Source organism: Convolutriloba macropyga, chromosome 15 (genome assembly GCF_964194025.1).
Source record: "Convolutriloba macropyga chromosome 15, txConMacr16.3, whole genome shotgun sequence".
Lineage (NCBI taxonomy): Eukaryota > Metazoa > Xenacoelomorpha > Acoela > Convolutidae > Convolutriloba > Convolutriloba macropyga.
The window spans coordinates 24999702-25024325 of NC_134482.1; the positions used below are offsets into that span (position 1 = coordinate 24999702).

The 24624-nt window shown below is 35.6% G+C and overlaps 1 protein-coding gene across 2 annotated transcripts in view; it reads left to right on the plus strand.

Annotated features, from left to right (window-relative positions):
* The window catches only part of LOC142354068 (uncharacterized), a 77815-nt gene that overhangs the window by 49220 nt on the left and 3971 nt on the right, over window positions 1-24624 (plus strand). The window contains exons 4-6 of one of the 2 annotated variants that reach the window (XM_075406343.1): window positions 1604-1799; window positions 4065-4370; window positions 13962-14109. In XM_075406343.1, coding sequence (XP_075262458.1) covers window positions 1604-1799; window positions 4065-4370; window positions 13962-14109 — 650 coding nt within the window. The remainder of the gene's footprint in view (window positions 1-1603; window positions 1800-4064; window positions 4371-13961; window positions 14110-24624) is intronic. The other variant, XM_075406344.1, reaches the window with a different exon arrangement.

Genomic DNA, 24624 nt, shown 5'->3' on the forward strand with positions numbered 1-24624 from the left:
CCCCCATAATTTATCAAAAATTATAAGTTAGATTAGAGTTTGCAAATGCTTGTTCCCTCGCTGCCCCATCCACAATTTCATTAACATCCCCTGAACACACAGCCATGTTACTGCTTGTGGGCGTAGCTGATAGATCAAACTCTCCTTTCTTTCACATAACTGGGACGTCAGATGAATCCCGCTTATGTTTTCTTGAGTGTTTATAGTTTGTAGTCTTTTTCTCAAAAGGGTTCAAATTTTGTTTCCAGTTTTCGTCTATAAGATTAGGTGGATCAACTCGAAGTGTACCGTCGTTTCTTACAAAACCCCCCGAAACTGAAGTTTCCCGTTTCTCAATTGCACAATTTTTGAGCTCGTCCTTCGCCTTTATACTATTTACAGCACAGGAGTAGTAGTTACCATTCAAATTTTTTCGAAAAACTTTCACTTGGCAGTTCATTGTTGTTGTAATGAGCCCAATTTCATTGCACTTGTTCGTAATTTCAGCATCTATGAGGGGAACCTCTCATTGATAACTAATTTTTTGCCCCCGTTTATTTTATCCGATAACATTTTTCGCCGGCTGAAGATAAAATCCTTATCGTCGAAATAAATAAATTTTACAATTATTGGGGTTATTCCGTTTTTAAAAGGCTTCAAGGGATGGTATGCCTTGATTCTATCAGGCGTAATTTGATAATTGAAGTAATGGTAAATTGCTTTGCAAACATCATTATAGAAGTTTTTGCTAAATGGGTTAATTGGGAAGTTTTTGAAAATCAAGCAGTCTTTGCTTGAGTATTTTTCTTGGGCCGACATTGCATTTTGAAGCTCATCAACGTTTTTGTTCAGTATACGAATGGTATCTTCTTGACATTTAACTGTTTGCTCAAGTGATGTAATTCTGATTATAAGTTCTTTAACTAATTTAGTCATTTCGCAGTTTTCGGTTGACCCATTTGCATTAACAGGATCTGAATTAGCCATTTTGCACGCAGAAAGTATAGTTGAAGACAATAGTATGGCCTTGAATTCGAACGCTGAAAAAGAAAAACGAATTTGAAAGCAGCGAGAAAGAACCGACTGATCGCTAGCTGCTCATTTGTTTGTCAGATTTCTTGAAAGATTCTTGCAAGATTTTGAATTCTTCGATCACTAGGGCCATCTCCGGTCAGTGGGGTAAACTACGGCCATTTTACGGCATTTCAACGGCTATGTTTTTGGGTTTAAATTAATGCTATGATCTCTATTAGGTTACAGCATTGACAAGAACTCGTTAATGATGAACCCAGGAATTTTAATTTATCTTAGTCCAACCCCAGATAATGGGCTCGAACACAGTCTTTTTAACGCTACATATGTCGGTTTTGGTATTGAAAAAAGGAACTTTAAAAACGAAGTGAATGAACTGCTTCAAAAAATAGGAGGGTATACCCAAAAGATTGTTGCATTGTTTTTGCAGTTAAATCGACCGAGTTTAATTTCTCTATAATTCCACGTTTTTTCAACTATAAAAGAACGCCGGATTTGCGAATTTGTCGGATACTTGCGAAACCACGTAAAATAGGACCCTGATAATCAGAATCTATAACTAGGTGCTGAACAGTTTAAAAGTTGCTTTTAGATGATGATCAGAAGCAGAAATTCCAAGACACAACAACCTACACATCGTATCCAGAGGAACAATTTGCCTCTAAGAAACCCAAAAGAGAGACTACGGATCCACTGATGAATGATAAATTACTAAACATGAGGACCACGAGGTCAGGAAGGAAGTCGAGACGACCTCCGAACTGGAAGGGAACGTGGCCTATTAAAAGGTACTGAACTCTATGTATGTCTTCAGACCTCTTTTTCCAAAAATGAACTTATATCTTTTTCTGATTAATAAATTTAAAGTTTGAAAATTATCATGGTTTTCATTTGAATTCACGATCCATTTGTTGATTTATAGTGGCTTCTTTTTGTTAATCAATTTCTTTACTTGCTGTTTTTAAATTTTTCCTCCACTATGAAGCATTTTTTCAACTCCCCACTAATTGTATGAACGAATTATTTACTGCACTGCTCATGGTTCCCATAGACTATTGAGAGGTTGAAGTTAACATCACAATAACAATAAGTTAACATTACTGTTGACGGGTAAATTACAAAGCACAATTTTTACAATAAAAATGAAAACAGCTAGTGTTCTCTCCACTTTTATCAAGTAAGAGCAATACAGAACCGAACTCATGCTCTTAAAATGGAACATTCAACTGATTTGGGGTTTTACTTAAACCAAGTTAGTACAGAAGGATTGATTGTTTGCGGAAGTACAGATAGTTCTTTGACTGTGTTAAGTTAACAATTTCGCTTCACTCAGGTACGAATATTTTGTGCGTTAGTACCCAGGTTTAGGTGCGCGACCATAGACCGCTCTGATCAGACCATTTGGGTCGCAAACCGGTGGCGTGGTGCGACCCAAAATACATGGTCTGGGAAACGCTGGGAGTCGCTCGATGGTCTGGACAATGGGCGCACAACGGTCTGATCTGTTACCACACAGACTCTTAAAGTAAATTGCCTTGAGTACCAAATGAGCTATCACCCACATTTTAACTCGTCTTGTTCAAAAAAATATTAACAAAGGCTTTTCAAGAGGTTCGACAAATTCTTCACCTAATTAATAGCCGCCCTCATCTTCTCAGCCGGCTATTATAGCGCTCCTATTTTTTTTTTTACTTCGTCGAATAAAAAAATGTTTCGCTTTACCTCATTTTGCCGCCTTTTCAACATTTTGCGTGAAATCTTTTTGACTTCTCTAGGCTAGTTTCTCTCTTCTCTCATTCTGCTAAAAGTGATTTTGAACATCAATTGCTCAGCAAAGCAATTCAAAATGAACAGAGTCAGTATAAAAAATTGAAGTCAGAAATAGAAACGGGATAAACCCATAAAGCCCAATTTTAGATGCCCGCTATTTGAACGTCGTTCCTGTAAGTATTAATTACCTCTCTCTAATGCTTATTGTTATTGATAGTAGCCCCTGTAGCCTCTCTCTACGAAACAGAAGTATGTTCAACTACGAAATTCCATCAAAATAAATGGGACTTAAAAAATGTTTTTGTACAAAAATCTTTTTTTTTTTCAATATATTCTATTCGTTCAATCCCAATCATGCTTATTGGAATCAACGGCGGCTATTTTCCGGCAATCTGCCGGGTATGTTTAAACTATTCTTTGAGAATTTCTCTTAGCAGTCAAAATATTGGCATCTGGTACTACACAAGTTCTAATAGTACATTGTCATGGCTACCAAATGAGCTATCATACAGATTTTAACTCGTCTTTTCAAAAAGTTTTTAACTGAGGTTTTTCATGAAGTTCGACAATTTCAGTTTTGATTTATTCAAATTTTGTCTGCAATGATTGTTCGGTCAAAATTGTCAACAAATTACGTCAATTACGCCAGGTAAAAACAAAGCAAATGAGCCTGGTGGCGTAGGAAAACTTGTAGACTAAGATGGAAGCCGAAACAGAATAGATGCAATGGATTGTTTCCTTTTGTGCCCCAGTTTAACGAGTGCTCATAATTTGCACCTCTAGAAGCAGAGGAATCTGCACCCCATCGTCTTTGTTATGTAATGCCAATTTTTGTCGCGCGAAGGTCGCACGAAATTTGGTCGCTAGAAAATTTTTGGGTCGCTCGAAAGTCGCACCATTTTTGGGTCGCACAAAAGTCGCACAAATTTTCTGGGTCGCACTATGGTCGCACCATTTCTTGGGTCGCACTACGGTCTGATCAGAGGGCAAAGTCTGGAAAATGGTCTGATCAGAGCGATCTAGGGTCGCGCACCTAAACCTGGGTCAAGTTTTAAAAATTGAGACTCTAAAACCAGGTTGAGGTCTGAGACCAAAACAACATCTATTGTTATTCTGGGACCTGAACCAGAGAAATGGCAGCAAAAGAGTAAAAGTACAGCAAGGAATTTAGTACGTAAAACAGCTATTACAAAGGTGAACTTTAATTTTTGACCTTGTAAATTTCAGGAACTGTTTATATTTTATTTTGAGTCAGTTTAATATCATGTTCCGTTCTTCAATAGGTATTCTGAGAGAAGACAACCTAAGAGGTCGCAGTATGTAATGAAACCGCCTCCCATATACAATGAGCAGGATTCGGACCCATGTGAGGACATTGTGAAACAATTTCCAGTGGAAAAGAAAACAACCCGAAGACGGGGAGATATGTGGCAAAATGAGCAGCAGGCAGGTAACAGGTGGCTCAAGTGTTCTTCCTGCAGCTTCAGGACTCAAAACAGAGGCGCTCTTAATCGTCACTTCATGTGCAAACACGCAGTCTACAAGGCCATGGTCAGCTGTGACCTCTGTCCATTCGTCACCAGTCTCAGGTTAGCTTCCTTACCTTTATTATCCAACTCCCGCAAAATTGTTTAGGTCATCATATCGAAATAGCGGAGAGGTAATAATTATTTCGACGACTTTAGACTATATTGTTGTCTGTGGTCTGATTTAGGAAATTTTAGTTTCATGCGTTCTCATTACATTCTCATAACGTAATGCCCTGAGAAGATAATAGCAGCTACAGGTTGAAAAAATTGTGAAATTTACAAACAAAATGACGCAAGAGAAATCCCTTCGGAGGGCATTAAGTTCTCAGAGAGCCCTAAGCCTTACTATGCTCTAATGTGCGATTCACCAAAGCTATTTCGAGGAGAAAATTTCAAGGTGTGAAAGGCGGTTCTTAATCTTAGAAGTCTGTCCTCCCCCTCAGTCACCCCCCTGCCATCAGCCCCCTGCCATCACCCCGCCCCCTGAACACTCCCAATGTTCACCCTCCTCCACCTGTCGATTTGAACCCCCTTTCATCTAGCCTTCGCAACCCTACCCTTATCGCTTGATGTTTCGCTTCGAATCAATTTCGAATCCGGGGTTATTCCGATCTATCTATGTTTTTTGATCAAGGAGTGTACTTAAGAAAGAAAACACCGCACGGCAAGTAATTTTCACAAAACTGTAGATTTTTTGTTTTGTTCACGTGCGACGTTTTGGAAGCCGTTTTTTTGTTGTAGATAAATAATAGCCGTATCAGCTTCTCAGCCGGCTATTATAGCGCTCCTTTTGTTTCTAGGTTAGTTTCACTCTTCGCTCATTCTGCTCAAAGTGTTTTTAGACTGCAGTTGCGCAGCAAAGCATTTCAAAACGAACAGAGTCAGTATCTAAACGAAATCAGAAATGGAAACGGGATAAACCCATAAAGCCCAGTTTTAGATGCCTGTTACTCGAACTTTGTTCTTATAAGTGTTGGTTATCATCGCTAATGCTTATTGGTTTCGATATTGGATCCGGTTTTGTCTCCCTATGAGACAGGAGTATGATCAACTACAAAATAACATCAAAATAGTTTGCAGTTTAAAACTGTTTTCCTTGAAAAATCATTTTTTTTCATAATTTTTATCTGTTCTTTCAATCACAATGGTGGTTATGACAATCAACTTCGGCTACTTTCGATCAATCTGCCGGGTATGTTTTTTTATACCAAAATGATTGCAACGCAGTTTATAAATTTTTTAGTTTATAGATTTTTTTTTTACAATTTTGCTCATTTTCGGTCTGTTTTTGTTGTTTTATGCTAAGTTTGAATGTTGAAATTGATTTTGATGCCTTTAAATTATAATATGGCCCTAATTTACAGTTTTAGTCTCTAAGTTGCTTTAATCTGAATAATTTCTTTCAAAAATATTTTATGTTACTAATTAATTCCCTTTATTTTGGCAAGATTATGATAACAAATTTGTAATAAAGTATATAAGAAACTAACTTCCTCTTTGACATTTTCTAAAGCTTTTATTTGATGACTTGATAACACTCCTACTTTGCTATGTGGAATACAAACCAATGACTGTCATTTTTTATGAAAAAGTGTCTTTTGCTTAGATTCTGAGCATTATTTCGGAGTAAGGTTCTCTTGGTTGTCAGTTATTATTTCGATTTTAATTTCCGTCAGCTTGTGGCTTTTTTGATTTCATTGCTAAGTTCTTGATTTTTACTACTGGATTGATTTTTCGAGTATGCTAAATGTTTTTTTACTCGAGTTTGTGTTCTACAGTTTTCTGAGCAAAATAAGTCTGCTCATGACTAGATTTTTTAATCTCGTTTTCGAACATCGACTTCTGTATTAGAACGTTGATTTCTATATTCGAAAACTTGACTTTATTAATAGCCTAGTACCTGCCACTTCCCTACTTACCAGCCCCCTACTCGCTCAACACATACCCCAGCTAATTACAACACCCACTACTAAGACCATTTACCCCCAAAACCTCTACCTAGCCCCATCCCAAACCCGCCCTGTGCCCCCAACATCATCCCTACTTCCCAACAACCCCCAATCCCACTATCCCACTGCCTGAACCTGACCAGACCCCTAAAATAGTTGTCGAGGTTTCTTAAAGTTTTTGTATAATTTTTTTTGCTATTAAATTTTTTCATTTTCATTAAATTCGCTAATAAACTTCATTTCTTTCTTATTTTTGATTTAGGTAAGATTAGTTTAACTATTTTATTGAATGACTCTATTGTATTGCATTGAGTGGTTTCTGTTGCTCTGCGGACTATGTTGTTTAACTGAAGCAAGTTTGTTAATAAATTGAATTCAGAGTTTTTTGCCTTGAAACAATGACTGCTGGTTTGCAACCTCTGTTTTTAAACATTTGACTATAACAGTAGCTTAATTTCCAATATATAGGAACTAGGAGCTAATGAAAATTATTTTTGAGAAATTTTCTTCCTATAACAGCCCCTTCTCATAATTTAAAGTTCAACACTCTAACCCCCTCTCCTACCTACCTAGCACACCCACACCTTCGTACTCCCACTTAACTGCACCTAATCCACCTACTTACCCTCTCACTAGCTGCCTATCACCAGCAAACTATCCAGCTGCCTACCTCGCAAAAGAACTTTTTCCCCTCGTACCTCCACCATGCTTTACCACATCCCCACCGCAGCTGTATTGAGTTTTCTGTTTTAAAACACTTTCTAAAACTATATTGGTCAAATAATTGTTATTAGTCAAATAATTTTTGTTGTATCTCTTTATTGGAGGTTCTGTTTTACGTGAAGTTTGTTTACAGATTTGTTTCACAAAAATTTGTTACTGGCTATGTTGTTGTACTTCACCGTACTGATTTCTGTAACAACCATATGACGTCGCGATCACTTCAAATCTGCTTTCTGTTCATTCTTTCGACTGATCTGCGCGCGTGACGTTTTTTTTACCCTTAGTGAAGCGAGTGTTTTTATTCATTTGCCTAAGTAAGCTTTAGTTAGATTTGATTTACCTACTTTCAAAAACGACTTTCCTCACTTTTAAAATAAATTTTCCTTACATTTGTTGTGTTTTTATTCTGTGTCACTCTAATTAAAAATTGTTTGAGAGCAGCTAACAGAAAAGTAAACATTTATACAGATTTTTAATGAAACTATCACACGTCCACAATAAACAAAATGACGAGTAATTTTTCTTTTTTGGTTTTATTTTATCGTTTGATAATGCATATCTACAAAGCTGTCGGAGATATTTTAACGCATTCTGCCAGCTGTGTCAGAAGTTTTTTTTTTTCAAATTTCAGTGTTTTTAATGTTCAAAGACAGGTTCGGAAATTTTCCGGGTTGCCAGAAAGAAAAAGAAACATAACAAAATAATTCTCAGAGAGGGCAGATATCCTTTTGGTGAAAAAGAAGTATGTATTAAACAAAATTTTTAAACAACGGGGTGTAGTTTTTGTTCTTATCCGTCTTTTTTCTAGATTATTTCTGGAGAGAGACCGATTTTTCTGTGTCTATATCAGGTTTACTTAGGCAATTTTGTTCAATTGAGAGTAATTATTTGACGGATATTTGAGGGATTATTTGATTGATTTTTTGATGCATTTTGAAGAATTATAACCTTTTCGCCTTATATATTTTTGCCTTATTTTTTGTCTCTTTTGTATTTCGCGCAATTATTTCAAAAAAACGTAATGACAGATGCAATGGATAGCAACAACTTCTGAGCTGTTTTGCAGAATAGTGGTCTGTACAATAGAAAAACTGTTGAGTATTCCTGCACAGAAATGCTGGACAGATTGCATAGATTTAGGTCAACGATAATTTTTGATCTTGATTTCATTTATTCCAAATTTTCTCCCATTGTGGTCTGGTACTATTGAGTTAGCTGTGCGTTGATCAGGTACATTGATGAGCTACTAATCAAGGTTGCGAATGTTGGAATCAAGATTCCTAATTTGAGTTGCTAACCGAATTTTCCGGTTTGTGTTTTTTCACATCGTCATTAGAAAAAGTAGTTATGTATACCCAATGTTGCCACTTTTCCACATTTTGCTTGCAATCTTTTTATTTCTCCAGAATTATTCTACTCAAAGTGCTTTTAAACAGCAGTTGCCCAACAATGCAGCCTAAAATTAAAGGTGTCAATATCCAAAACAAACTCAAAAAATGAAGCGGGCTGAGGCTATAATGCCTAGTTTTCTTGCTCTGCATTTGAGTTTTGCTCTAAATAGTCTCACTTACCATTTAATGTACATTGGTATTGATGCTATTTGTGTATCCTCTCATTAAGAACAGGAGTGTCCCGCACTGATAATTTAAATCAAAATGTGTTCTCGTTTTTTGAATTCTTTGAAAATTGTCAAAATTATTCTGTTATTGTTTCGATCACGACAGGGGCTATGGGAATCAATGGGGGCTGTATTCCGACAATCGGTTGAGTAATTTTGGCTTTTACTGACTCACAAAAGTGAATTCGACTATAGCTGATTTCTGACCTAAAATATTGGAAAAGCTGTGAAACAAGCGAGGCAAATTTCAAAGCAAAAACGTTGCAAAATGCGCTGCTTTATGTATATTTGCTTGTGAAATTACCTTTACATCTGCTTAAATTTATCTCTTTTGAAATTCCGAATCCAAGAATATAGTCGAACGTATGCAGAGTCCGCAAAGCTAATTAATAGTTGTGCATTGATATCTAAAATAAAATTCTTAATGAAACTGGAGCAGTTTGTTTTTCATAGTGGCAAAATTAATTATAACGGCTCCTATTTCTCAAGATAAGAAACAAAATGCTGAATTCGAGTTTTGTGTACTGCAAACTTCAGCGAACCATTTTTCGCAAAAGACAATTAGACACCCCTGAGACAATACTGCTGAATCCGAGCCTTTCAGTTCGTTTTTTTTTCAGGGCCTTAAATTACTGTCTTGTGCTTATTACGTGGTCACGCCTAATTACTTGATAACAAATTGTAAGCCTTGATTTTTCCTAGACAAAACTACTAAGGTTGCGAGTTATCCGGTAGATAAAATGCTGCAGTCTATTAATGTTTTCTATTCGCTCTCAAACAAAATTTGTGTCATTTATGATAGTCCTGCTGGTCTTTTCCATACGATATTTCGTACTACCAATGGTTTGTTGTCTGATATTTTTTTTTCGTTTGGCCATCTAACTTTTTGTCCTAAAAAATTGGATAAGGAAGTGTCGACACCTTTACTCGTTCGTACACCCCTCCCCTTCACAACACTCGCATACTCGATACACCCGCTCAACCCACTTCTCTACCTTGGTAAAGCTAACATCCGCAAGCCGGAAGTAGCTACCAAACAAAGCAATTGTTCGCCAGTCGGTTGAGAGCTGTTCACCCGATATTAGTTGGTTATATTTCGCAGTTTTTTTAGAAGAAAAGCTGGAAAATTTCTTTTTGATATTTCAACAGATAGAATGTAACTGACTACAATAACCCTTTGTCTTGTCCTGTTGAAGATATTCGAAAGCTCTCTGCATAATTGATTGATCTCTAAAGAAGTTCTAAGGAATTGTTTTAGTCCTGTTTATTTTTTATGCATTTTTGTGATACCGGGTTCATTTTTGGATCCTTTTTTCTGTTGAACAAAAATTTTCCTGACTTCTCGTTTTGAGAAACAAAGTGACCAAAAACGAGAGCATTCATTTCTTGAGCAATTCTCTGGGAGTATTTCCAGAAAGCATTTGAAAGCACAATCAACAGGTATTACCCAGTAGGCATAAGATTGCAAAAGAGTCCCTAAGCCATATTTCCTAATTTTTATGTACTTAGCTCCTTGCCCAAATCATCAAACTCCACCTCAATCCACCCGTCATCCCGAGCCCCGCACGCGAGACTGATTCCAACAGCCAACAGATTAGTTGTTCTGTAAATTTTGAGAAGACTGTTTTCGACAAATATTGACAGCTTTCGAGATACTCTTTTATTATAGCTGCGAAGCTGTAAGCTGAGCGTAGCTATTTTGCGGTGCTCTTGGTTGTTTTTGTTTCGTCGTCTGACGCTCTTTTTTCGTTTTACATTTGTTCACACAGCAAAGCTGAAAAAGTCAAATTTTCTGAATGACCTCTTCCTCTCACTAACGGCATTTGCGCGCGTGACGTCATTTCTCACTCGCTCTAGCTAAAGTTTTTAGGTTATTTGCGTGATTAGATTTTGATCATACGTGACTTACTTCACTCAATAAAATGACTTTTGCACTTTGAAACTTAAGTTTAATTTGAATTTGTTTAAGCTCAAAGGAACTCACATGTGCAGTAAAGGTCCCTAAGAAGAGGCTTCTGTGGAATGAATTTTAACAAGCTTTATTAATTTATCGCTGAATGTTTTTTAGCCTAGTTTTTTGAGCGGCGTCGATTTTTTTTCAATTTAGATCTGTATCTGTTTCTATCTCTATTATATGGCACGCAGGTCTATTCTTTCGCAGCTATTCCGGCAATCTGCCGGCTATGTTTTCATTTTTGGTTTTCCAGTTAGAGTTGTCAGTAAAAGTTTGTTGTGCTTGCGGCTGCATCTTTGCGTAGATTTCGGCTTTGGTTTTGAAGATCTAATCATCAAGAAATTTCAACAACTTTCTTTGGTTTTTTGCTGCTTAAAGTTTTTTTTACATAACTTTTTGGTTTTTCCTGCTTCTGCTTTTTTCTTATATCTCAAGCAATAATTTTTCGAAAAACCATGATTTTTTCTCTTTCGCCCTTGAATTTTTCCTCAGAAGCTTTGATATTAAACAAAACAAACGCTGATACCAAACGTAAATAAAAATTAATTGGTAAGGTAGGATGTTTATTTTGCTCTATATTTGTGAAACTATTTTTGTCTGATTGCCTCTTATGTTAATAATCTTTTTTAATCTCTCGTCGAAAAATAAGACTGTGCCCCTGTACGAAATACAATTGAAACAGCAAGAACTTTTGGCTGTTTTGGTAAAGCAATTCTTTTGGTGTTGTTGTTTCAATCCCAATCGGGGTTATGAGATTTACCGAACCTAGTAAAACACTACTTTTTCCTTTTTGTTTATGCATTTTGCTTTTGGAAAAACCCAATTACCAAGAAGATACCAGATTTTGTATAGCCAAGCTGTTTTTCTGACCATTTTGTATTCTATACTCGCGCGATGAACATTCTTTGTAACCATACAAAGATTATTTGAGAATCCATTTATTTAAGACATTGAATTTTGCTTTTTTTATAGCTGTGAAGCTGTAAGCTGAGCGAAGCTATATTAAGGTGCTCTTGGTTTTTTACAATTCAAAAAATTTGAATAGTAATGGAGCGCCGTCTTTTTTTAAAGATCTGTTCTCACTTTTTCATGGTTTTTAAAGTCAAATTGGAGTAGTGATTTTGGTCACGCTGAAACAGGAAATGGAGCGAAAAAGCGAGTGGTTTTGCGGCGTGAATTTTTTTTGCTCAGATTTTAAAGTAGAGTGAGAAAACGGTGTTTGAACAAAAATTCGCTTTCTCGCTAGTGATTATTTGTTCACATGCGGCAATTTCACTTAGATTTTTACTGTTTTTCAATTTTTTGGATCGATTTTTTTCTAAATGGTTTTCCCAATCCATTAATAGCTCATTCTAGGCCCAGTTTTTTGTTTGAACAAAATTTTCATTTCTCGCTAGTGGTTTTTTGTTCACATGCGGCATTTTGACACCGATTTTTTGTTTTTTTTTTTAAATTTTTTTTATCTTATTTTTTAGAAACGGTTTTCCCAATTCACTCATAGTCTGTTATAAGTAGTTTATTGTTTAGTCAATGAAAATTCTTTGAATTGTACGTCAGGACTTGTCGTGCTATGTTTTTCATTTCTTGAGAGCATTCATTTCTTGAGCAATTCTCTGGGAGTATTTCCAGAAAGCATTTGAAAGCACAATCAACAGGTATTACCCAGTAGGCATAAGATTGCAAAAGAGTCCCTGAGCCATATTTCCTAATTTTTATGTACTTAGCTCCTTGCCCAAATCATCAAACTCCACCTCAATCCACACGTCATCCCGAGCCCCGCACGCGAGACTGATTCCAACAGCCAACAGATTAGTTGTTCTGTGAATTTTGAGAAGACTGTTTTCGACAAATATTGACAGCTTTCGAGATACTCTTTTATTATATCTGCGAAGCTGTAAGCTGAGCGTAGCTATTTTGCGGTGCTCTTTGTTTTTTTGTTTCGTCGTCTGACGCTCTTTTTTCGTTTTTCATTTGTTCACACAGCAAAGCTGAAAAAGTCCAATTTTCTGAATGACTTCTTTCTCTCACTAACGGCATTTGCTCGCGTGACGTCATTTCTCACTCGCTTTAGCAAAATTTTTTAGGTTATTTGCGTGATTAGATTTTGATCATACGTGACTTACCTCACTCAATAAAATGACTTTTGCATTTTAAAACTTAAGTTTAGTTTGAATTTGTTTAAGGTTAAAGGAACTCATTTGTGCAGTAAAGGTCCCTAATAAGAGACTTATGCGGAATGAATTTTAACAAGCTTTATTAACTTATCGCTGAATGTTTTTTAGCCTAGTTTTTTGAGCGGTGTCGATTTTTTTTCAATTTAGATCTGTATCTGTTTCTATCACTATTATATGGCACGCAGGTCTCTTCTTTCGCGGCTATTCCGGCAATCTGCCGGCTGTGTTTGCTATAAGAATGGCACCATTGACCATGTATGGTCTTTGTATGCATACTGAGAACCAAAAATGATCCTTGTATGAATAGTTTGAACCAAATATGGTCTTCTAATGGTTGCAGAGATACACACACATATAGTTCCTAAAAATAAAACGATTTTTCACATGAATTAAATATAGTATGTAAACTATATATAGTACTATTTATAGTATATTAACTGAACAGTTGACGCAATTGTGCTTGAGATATTGACCTTGACCAAGAAAATCATTTTTTCCCACAAAAATATTTTGCTTTAACAAAGATGAAGCGCTCGAATACAATACAGACTACAATGCCATTCCGTAGACTTAAAATTTCCATATATGACTTAATGACTACTACCCAGGATGAGGTGCGCGACCCAAGACAGCTGTGATCAGACCAACTTGAGTCGCGCACAGGGGTAACAGACTAACCAAACCAAAATTGGTTCTGATCAGACCCACTTAGGTTGCGCATTGGAGTACTATCCAGATCATAGCACCAGGCTATCCACACTCTTGCGGCCTTGCTTCTGATCATACTATCCAGACTCTAGACGTGGCTTATCAGACCTTCCAGACTGTAAGTAGTGCGCTGATCAGACTGGGTCTTGGTGCTGTCATGATCATATTCTCTAGACCATAGACTTGCTGCTAGACTCTGTCATTAGGTCGCGGTTTACACCTTTATGCGGGACCTCAATCGGTCGACTCAAGCCAGCGCGACCCCAGCTGGTTTGTGTCGAGCACCTCAAACCGGATAATATAGGAAAGTTTTATTTTGGTCTCAGTGGCACAAGAATAATGTTTTGACGATTTTCATGTTTCTGTTAACTTTCGTATGAACTTTCGTGCTTGACAGATTGCATTTATGACGCTAGTATCTTTGATCAGATTCAATAAAACCATATATGACTTTGTATGATTGCAAAGATATTTTGTATGCTGTTCATTCCGAGCCTGCTACGTTTTTGTAAAATTTTATCTCAGGTGTGGATTGCAGACGCACTACATCAACAAGCACGGTTTGTCCAAGGACTCCGCTTCTATGTTCTTGCAACAGAAGATGTCAACTGGGAAACAGCGGGACCACCGGGCTCCACGCTTAGAACGCCTCAAGAGCATCAAAAGGGTCAAGGTTTACAAATAATGCGGGCCATATTTTTCTGCAATGATCTGTCTTGTGTTGGTGGTGGTGGTGGTGGTGGTGGTGGTGGTGGTGGTGTGTGTGTGTGTGTGTGTGTGTGTGTGTGTGTGTGTGTGTGTGTGTGTGTGTGTGTGTGTGTGTGTGTGTGGGGGGGGGGGGGAAGGGTGTGGCTGTGATAGGTGGAATTCCTCATTAGCCTTCTCTTGGTTTTTTACAATTCAAAAAAAAATTGTATTGGGGCGCTGTCTTTTTACGACTCAAAGAGGAGTATTGGAGAAGTCTTTTTTTATTCAGGCAGGAAATGGAAGCGTGAAAAATTTGGAGTGATTTTGTTGCTGAACGAAATGAACAGTGGAGCGAAAAGAGAGTCGTTTTATGTTCATATCGCTGTTCTCTGGAGAGCGAGAAATTGAGGCGTGAAAAAAATTCTGTAAGCGGGCGAAATTGTTTGTTGACGTGCGGCATTTTAAAGCATTTTTTTTCCAGTTTTTTGGTTAAGAGGTTCGGTTACAATTTTGTTTTACTTTTGGGCTAGTTTTGGTAGTGATTTGAAGGTTTCTGGAAATTCATTTGAATTTTATGATAATTCGGAAAGTTTTCATGTATTTTGCTGATTTTCGGGCTAATTTTTGCGTTTTTTTACGATTGTTTTGTTTTACTTGCTCAAATAGGTATTAAAAATTCCCTTCTACTTGAGCCGATTTTAGATAACAATTAGGTACAGTTTTGAGGATATGAATCATTTTCGGCGAAAAAATGGCGAAAATCGGAACTACTTTTCTTAATTTTTGCAGTTCGGTTTTTCTGTTTTTCAGACAAGTTTCTTAGCCTATTATGACTTGCCTATTGTTTTGCGAGCATCTCGATACCCTATTGGCTGAAAAGAGTTTTTCTTTGGATTTATATGCTTTTGTAATAATAAAAATTTTATCAAATTTTCCAGTTTTCTAGTGCAAGTTGTTGTTAAGAGCTTTTTTTTCACAATTTGGCTTTGAGAAAAATTCAGAGAAGTGGTTTTAGTTAGTGCTAGTTATTTTGATGAAGTAATTTTGGCAGGAACAGTTATTTCTGGATCTCAATTTAAAAAAAAATTGTTCAGATTATTTAATCATATTTTAACATATTTGATTTTCTTGTTTATACTATTTTTATGGTTTTGTTTCAAGTTAAACATAAATTAGTCGAGACACGTTTTGTCTGATATGTAGTTGGATTGCGTTTAAATGAATTTCCACTTCGAGTCGTTTCCAGAATTTTTCTGGCTATGTTTTTTAATTGCTCTCGTAGAGAAGCAATTATTGTAAACTTGTGTGTCTTTTTTATGCAAAATTTCCGCTTGATCGTTTTAACGTTTCCAGTGACTTTTGAGCCCTTGACTTTTTGCTTTTTGCGGGATCTAAAATTGTCTTTCAATTACAGTTTTAAGCAGCCGAGCACAATTAGCGGCAATTTAATACTAAAAAACAAATGGAAAGTGCGCCAAAACTGGCGCCATTTTTCTTAAGTCTTAATAGTGGTAACTGGAAACCTCTATTGTTATTATTTGAAGCCCGCTATTGAACTTATTAGTCCCATCTAGGCTCCCCGAATGAAACAGTCCGCAATTGATTAGAGCTCCCACTGGTCGTTCGAGAGCAATTCTTCCGACGTTTAGTCGGTTATGTTTTTAAGATCTGTTCACACACTTTTATGATTTTTGGAGTAAATCAAATTTTGGAGTAAAGTCAAATTGGAGTAGTGATTTTGGTCAAGCCCGAACAGGAAGTGGAGCGAAAAAACGAGTGGTTTTGCGGTGTGAAATTTTTTAAAGTTCCAAGAATTTGAATTGTATCGGCGCGCTGTCGGCGAATTGTCTCGGCGAGTGTTGGTTTTCTTAAGGTTTTCTTTATCGGAAGTACTTTTCGTTCAGACGATAACTTGACCTAAAAGCGAAAGTGAGTCAAATTGCAGTGTGAGCTAATTTTTTCTGAGAGAGAGAGAGAGAAAGAAGTTTTTTGATCATGCACTGCGTTCAGTGAATATTCTGACTTTGAAAAACTTTTTTTTCGACGCTTTTTTGAAATGTAATCCTCGGAAATTGATCCCAGAGTTTTCGGCAGAGCCTGAAAATGCGTTTGAAATTCAAAATTGGCAACTATTTCCCACTCCCTATAAAAACTCATATACTCAATGCTTTTTTCTACCTCGATGTAATTTTGTTTATAAAATTATGTATCTGCTAATCCGATGTTGGTAGTTTTCCAGTTTTTCTCAGTTTTTTGTTTTTATTTTGGTTTTAATTATGAGAAATAGTCTTTTTGTGCAAAATGAGGAACTTTAATTTCGTTTCAATAAGAATTCAATCTTTTTTGGCGTTACGTTTTTGAAAAAAAAAACAATTAAAATTGTTTTCAAGAAAGCAGTCTGAAAAAAATTTTGACAATTTTTTTTTACAAAATTTTTCAATGTTTCTTATGGTTGAAATGTAATTTTATTTTTGTCGAGGAGGATTGATCTTTCTGTCGAGGAGGAGGATGATGAATCGCTGTCTTTTTTATGTCTCGAATGCTGAGCAATGAATTTGTTTCGTTTTTCTTGATTTTTTTTAATTTGATTTTTAACTTTCAAAAATCAAGAATTAGTTATTGTCGTGATGTTCCCTACATTCTGTACATTTTATTCAATTCAAGTTTGTATCATTCTAGTTTTATTCTGGCATCTACATTTTATTCGTTTTACTGATTTTTTCAGTTGTTAAAAATTGAATGGTTTCAGTTTTTTTTTAAAGATTTTTGTCATTTTTTCGGTTTGCAGTTGGTTTCATTCAACATAAGGCAGTACTGAGAGTTTGCTAGAAAACATTTTCCAAATTTTCTACCTACTACTATTTATTGCAGTTTTTTTCCGGCCATGGTAATGTTTTTAAACGATTTTTTTTTGCCTTTAAAATTTATTCTAATGCTGATGTCTTTTCTATAATTAATTTAATTTTTGAAACAGTGTGAAATCATGTCTAGAATATATTTACAACAAGGAAGAATTAATTATTTGTCTCAATTGCAATGATTGCAATTCTAATTATAGTGGTTTTCTGATTCCTCAATTTGAGCGTTCTTTTTTGGAAAATTTGACTTAGTTTCTAAGATTATTATCTGCCGTTTGCTTTTGTGATCTTTTTGAGATTAGAATATTGAATTATTTGAGGGCCACTCACAGCCCTGTCAGTTTTTCCAGTCTATCAGTGTTATGACCATTCTAATGTTTTGGACTTTTTTAAACGTTATCATACGTTTTCAAAAATATAAAATTTTGCAGCATTTTGTTTCTATTGGTGACAGTTGTTTAAATTTCACCAATTTATAGATCAGACCTGGAAAGGTAATGAGTAAACCGTAATGAGTGCAGCGTTATGGTTTTTTGTGAAGTTTTGACGCTTCGACTTGCTTCAGGATTTCTTCCGGCTATGTTTTTTGTTATCTGTTCACACTTTTTCATGCTTTTTACAGTAAAATTGGAGTGGTGATTTTGGTCACGCCGAAACAGGAAGTGTAAAAAAAAGCAAGCGGTTTTGCGTTGTGACTTTTTAAACTCTAATTTCAAAGTAGAATGAGACTACGGTGTTGGAACAAAAATTCGCTATTGATTTTTTGGTCACATGGGTCAATTTCAGTTAGATTTTGACTGTTTTTTTGGATTTTTTGGATCAGTTTTTTGTTAATGGTTTTTCCGATCCATATTTCATTGCAAGTTTAGTGTTTTTGTTTAAACCAAGTTTCCTTTTTTCGCTAGTGGGGTTTGTGTTCACATGTGTCATTTTATATTTAATTTTGTTTTTTTTAATAAATTTTTGGATATGATTTTTCAGAAACGATTTTCCCAGTTCACTCATAGTCTACACTAGGTTTAGTCTTTACTTTATTGAATGAAAATTTTTTGAATTGTACGTCAGGACTTGTCTTTTATGTTTTTTTATTTCGTCGTCAAGATTCTTGTTACAACCAGATGACGTCACAACCACTTTAAATCTGCTTCTTGTTCATTCGTTCATGCAATTTCAACTGAAGTGCGTGCGTGACGTCTTTTTTGACCTTTTTTGGAGCGAGTTTTTCTCATTCGCGTGATTAAATTTTCGGTCACACTTGACTTACCTGACTCTCAAAGATGTCGTCCTCACTTTGAAATTGACTTTTATTTACATTAAATTGAAGAGGTAAGGTCAAATGGGTGTACGTGTCACTCTAAATGAAGGTTGTTTGAAAGCAGATAATAAAGAAAACAAACAATTGTACAGATTTTAAATCAAAATACAACATATCAGTCTTCATTTTCACCTTTGTGTCATTTTTTGATGCAAATTTAAACAAAATTGAAAGTAATTTTTGCAATTTTTTTCTAAACTCTCTAAAATGTTGTTCTATATTTATGTTTAGATCCTATAAAGCATTTCAACAGATTGGAATTGAAATACTGGATAATATTTAGCGGCAAAAATTCGTTTCAATTCATATTGTTATCGCGGCTTTTAGTGCCCATTCAATAAAATTTGCAATTTTCTTTCATATTTTTTTGGAAAATTTTCATGTCCTCATAAACGGAAGAAACAGGTAAAGCCCGGAGAGAACTAAGTGGCTGAGCAGCATTCTGAACTCCTCAGGCCTTACTAGAATATAAGTATGCGATTCACCCAAAATAGTTTTTCACGCGACCTACTCTGATAATACTGTCAAGCGAAGGGAGGTTCTGGTGTTTTTTACTGATAGCCACAGTCAGCCTCTTAACGACTATTATTTAGGCACTTCTATTTTGAGGTGTCAATTTCAGTTTGTGAAGAGTGGTTCTTATTCACTTCCTAGTCTATCCACCTCAATCTGGCGATTTGAACCCCTCTCCTCTACCTTTTTCGGCTTTCTTCGATCTTTAGAGGCCAAGGAACAATAAATCATTTTCATGAAAGCTTATGCGTTGCTTAATGGGTATATTTTAGTTGTATTAGACTGCTTACTAGGACGTTAGTTTGAGGAATTTTTTCCGTTGGTCATAGCAAAAGAAAATTGCCTTTGATGACATAAGTTTGGAGAAAAAAAAAACATTTTGGCAATTTTTTTTAATTAAAAGTTCAGATTGTTTTGTGTAATTTTCAATTTTTTTTCAATTTCATGTTTTTCGATGAAACATTTATTAGTTTTTGTTATTTTTTGTGCAATTTAAACGTTACAGATCTGGCTTGGCGTATCATTTGTATCTTTTCTAATATTGTTGATGTTTTTATACTATTTTGGTTTTGCTTGCTTCTGAGTGCCGTTGAAATATCAGGTAAATTTTTTCTGGTGTTTAAGGTTTTTAACTCTTGTGCTACTGATAATTTGAACTCTTTCGATTGAAAATTTTTGTAGTGAATGCTCTGATCATAAAACTATCTGCATTGATTGCTACTGTTTTTCTCTTTTTCTCTAATAAAAGAAACTAATATCATCTGTTGGTCTGTTGGCCATATTCAGGAGTTAAGAGTTATTCATTCAAATCTTTAAATTGTCGTGCTATGTTTTTCGGTTAATATAAGAAGGCTTTTACCAGTTTTTCGCTTTTGAGTGGTTAAATTAATTCAGTGAATAGAAAAATTGGTGACGCCATTTTTCACTCTCATAATTCATCACAAATTTTTGCTGACATTAATGGGACAGAGCGTCCACCCCTTATTTATCACGCTCTATCAAGTTATTTTGTTGCCAGCTAATAGAAACAACACATCGGTTGTACAACTTCTAGTTTACAAATCTAACGTGTTTGGTCTTCTTAAAAATTGTGCAATTGATTTTAAAAAAAATTGAATATTTTTCTCTTTTTATCTCATCTCTTTCATGAATTTCCTCAATTTCAATTGGACTTTCCGTTATTTTAGCCGTTTTATAAAATCAACTGAGTGTGTGTCACAGATTAATTGTGAGCAACTAATAGAAGAAGCAATAATTTGTACAGATTCCTAATCAAAACATAACATTTCAACAGTACTGAGACATAATTGAACCTTCTTAATGGTTTCGATACATTTCTAACGTTTTTAATTCAAACGAAGTTGTTCCTCTCTGTCTTTTTCATGCGATTTTTTGCGTGACCGATTTTTCATATGACCCATTTGACTATTCGTCCTTAAAAACGAGATAAACAGATAGCCCAAGGCGGCATTAAGTGCTCTTAGAGCCTTTCAGTTCACTAGTTTTCAAGTAAGCGATTCACAGAAACTGTTTTGGAGACTACACTGATGGTGGGACGGGCGGTTCTTTGAGGTTGACCCCATCCCCCCCCCCACGTCAGCCCCCTCTCACTTCACCCCCAATCCCCATCTCTGCACATCGTTCAGGCCGTAAGGGCCTCGTGCAGACAAAAACAGACCTCCCACCGTTCCGCTCCATGAGCCCCGGTGACCCCCACTGCGCTCACCTCACACTCCTTCAAATAATCTAGAAATAGCCTCACTAAACCGTGGCTAGCTACTGACGAAGCCAAACGCTCGACGGTCGTTCGAGTGCAGTTTGCCAGACGTTAGTCAGTTATGTTTAATTGCTCTCAAACGAAGTTTGTAGCAATTATATCAGTCCTGTCGGTCTTTTTTTTATGCGATTTTTCGCTTGACCAATTTTTCGTCTGACGCTTTTGACTTTTCGTCCTCAAAAACGGGATAAACAGGTAGCGCCCAGCGGGCATTAAGTGCTCTTAGAGCCTTTTAGCTCTGTTTCAGCTCAAACAGTTTTGGAGTCTTATACTTATGGTGTAAAGGGCGGTTCTTAGGTTGAAGACCCCTCCCCACCCCCCCCACTGCTGACCCCCCCACAATTGCCCCCCCACCGCACTGTTGCCCCCCCCCACCCCCCACCCGACTGTCGCCACCCCCATCGGCACCCCCGTGCACCCTCCCCCCACCCGTGGCTAGCTACTGACGAACAACCGCTAGCTAAAAACGCAAATTTATACTAATTTTCACAATTTTTTTCAAGATTTTTGAAAATTTTTGTCAGTTTTTTAAGTTTTTTCAGCCCTAGCAGCCCTAGGTGTCAAGGAATCCACTCTAGGATTTGATAATAGGTTATTGAATAGTTTCTAGTGGTAATAGAATGGTTTCAACATTTCAACACTGCGAATTTTTTGCATTTTTTTGATAAATTTTGCAAATTTTTTCAATGTTTTTGAAAGTTTTTGTCGTTTTTTAGGTTTATCCAGCCTCAAGAGCCAAGGAACTTCCTCGAGGGTTTAATAATAGGTTACTATGTATCTTCTAGAAGTAATGGAATCATTTTTAAGATTTAAACAACGCGAATTTTAGCATTTTTTGACAAACATTGCTATATTTTTAAAATTTTTTGACATATATTTTCATTATTCAAGATTTTTCAGCCTCAGGGTTCAGACAACCTCCTGAAGGGTTTGATAATACGTTGCTGCATAGTTTCTAGCGGCAATAGAATGTTTTTCAACATTTGAAAATCACGAATTTTAGCAATTGTTGGATAAAACTTGAATTTTTTTTTCAAATTTTTCAAAATTTGTCATTATCTAAGTTCTTCCAGCCCCAAGAAACCTCGTATAGGCTTTGATAATAGGTTACTGAACAATTTTTATTGCGATAGAACAGTTTTGAACTTTTTAATATCACAAATTTTATCGATTTTTTAATAAAACTTATGATTTTTTCCATTTTTTTTTGAAATTTTTGTCATTTTATTTGCAGTTTTTGAGTCCTTTTTTGAGTTTAACGATTAATACTGGCCAACGAAGCTTTTTAAGTCTTGCAGATGGGTTACATGACAAAAATCCAGAGGCAAAAAATGCTCTTTGAACATTTTCGTCACTGCGAAATGTGGAAAGTTTTCTTCTGAATTTTGCACTTTCAGTTTTTTATATGATTTAGTTACTAACGAGGCTAGAATCTCATGTAAAAAATTTCTAGCTCTCTCTCTTTCTCTCTGTGTGTGTTGTGGTTGGCGTTTCTTTCCTTCTCTTTCTCGCTCACGTTTTACCTCGCACTCTCTCTCTCTATCTCTCTCTCTCTCTCTCTCCTTAACTCTTTTGTTGACTTCAGCGGCTGTTATGTGGCGTGATAATATCGTCTATTACCCTAGCCTCACGCCTCTTCAATCAAGAGAAAGCTAACCTCACTAAACAGTGGCTAGGTGCTGACAACCGCCCGCCGGTCGTTTGAGAGCAATTCGCCCGACGTTAGTCGGTTATGTTTACCGATTGTGGAGCTACTCGTTTTGAAAAAGTATTAGTAGTATCTTTTTAGTTTTGCCAGTTTTTATCGTTTCGTTTAATAGCCTCTCCTCTTAGGCGCTCTCCTTTTTTCTAACGCCTTACCTTTTCATTTCGACGTTTTACATAAGTCACGATTTTCACATTTGACTTCTGACTTACTTCACTCACTGTTTCAACTGAATGGATTTTAAGTTCTTTCAGTCATTGAATTACGCAATGTCGTGAATATGGTCAATGTCAAAAGAGCAAAATCAAAAGAAACGAATAAACCGATAAAGCGGTCATTAGGTCATAGTGCATTAGGTTATCAAAGTTCAGTAGAGCGATTGCTTGCTGATATTAGTTATAAGCTGTATACCCTTTAGTTTAGAAGCTGAAGTAAGTATAGATTTAAAATCTAACTGAAATTGCACACTAAATTAGAACAATTTTTGAAACTTAGGAAAAAATTTTGTCTATTTCTATCTCATTTTTTTTCTTTTTGAATCCCAATGTTTGTCTAGCGCGTCAACGGCGGCTATTTTCCGGCAATCTGCCGGCTATGTTTTTGTTGTCCAATCAATGAGTCTTATTAATGGCTGGTCTCATGGAATCTTTAATGAGATAGAATTGAACGTAGTTAGTGCATTCAATTCATATCTAAATTTTTTCAACATTTTCAACGCTTTTAATAGCAATTGTTTTTATAAAACAGTCACCGATTTTTTTAGTTCTGCCAGTAAATACTTTTCTTCTTTCTGTTTATAAGTTTTTTTCAATAATGTCAGTTCTCAATGGTATTTTCATGGCGCATAACTGAAGATGTTTGATTTCATATCTAATCATTCAAAAACTACTTGCGCTATTTCCTTCAAAAAACTTTGGGTGAGTTTTTAAGGTTTGCTCTTTCATAAGGTTGTTTTGAGGAAGTTTTTACTTTTACTTAGTTTGTTTAATTTGGTAGTTTCAGAAATTGAAGAATAAGTAAAGAATTTTCTCTTGGCGAGCAAATTTTTATAAACTTGTGGCCTTTTCAAGAACTGTTTTATGACTTTCGTTATTGTTATCGGAATGAAGGGTTTTAATAGACTAAATTAACAATATTAAGTGATTGTGTGAATAGCGTTCTTGTGAGTTTTTAAATCCAAAGAATCTAGATTATATTGGTGCTCTGCGTTTTTTGAAACGGCATAAATATGTAAAACAAAGAACAAAGCTGGCTTTAGTAGTAGTTCAATGGCTTACTGGGCTGAGGATGTTTAGAATGCCTAATTCCAAGTTGAAAAGGTCTAGTTTTTGGGACTTTGGAGCCTGCAATGATGCAGTGTTGCATTTTTTTACTCCTTCTTGATGTAGATTTAAACAAAATTGATAGCGATTTTTGCATTTTTTTTCAAAAAGTTCCTTAAAATTTTGCAATTATTAAAAAAATTGGTTATTTTCTTCTTTTATCTCGTTTCCTTCAAAAGTTTCTTCAATTTAAATTTGACTTTTTGTAACTTTAGCCAACTTATAAATCCAACTGATTATGTGTCACAGATTATTTGAGAGCAACTAAGAGAAGTAGCAATAAGTTATACAGATTCCTAATCAAATTATCTAATCAAAAAAGACATAATTGAACATTCGTAATATTTTCGATTCATTTCTATCTTTTTATTGACTGCGAAACTACTTGTTTTGTAATAATATTACGAGTTTTTAGTTTTGCCAGTTTTTATCAATCTTTTGTTAATCATTGAGTCTTATTAATGGCAGGTCTCATTGGCTCTTTAATGATATACAACTAAAAGTAATGAGTGCTTTCAATTCATTTCTGACATTTTCAACATATTGAACGCTTTCAATAGTACTTATTTTAAAAACAACCACTATTTTTTTATATTTGTTCTTTTTATTTTGCAATTCATTTAATAATGTCTGTCCTCACTGGTTTTTTCAGTGCGCATAACTAAAGCTATTTGTTTGTTTGATTTCATATCTAATGTTTAAAAAGGTGCAGGCACTATAATAAAAATCGGCAATTTTTTGAGGTTTATAGAGTTGTTTTTAGACGTTTATGAAGTTGTTTTTCGGTGTTTTTACTTACTCCGGCTAGTTTCTAGTTAAATTGCTTGTTTAATAAAGTTTATTTAAGTGTTAAAATGTTTTGAATTTCTTGTATTACGCGGTGCACGAATTAAGCGACGTTTGATATACAAAATGTTATATTGATTTTCTGCGGGTTTCATTTGGCTCGTCATTTTGTTCTTCTCACTTAGTTTGTGAACTTTTTGATTAAACATTTTGAAGCTTTTTTGT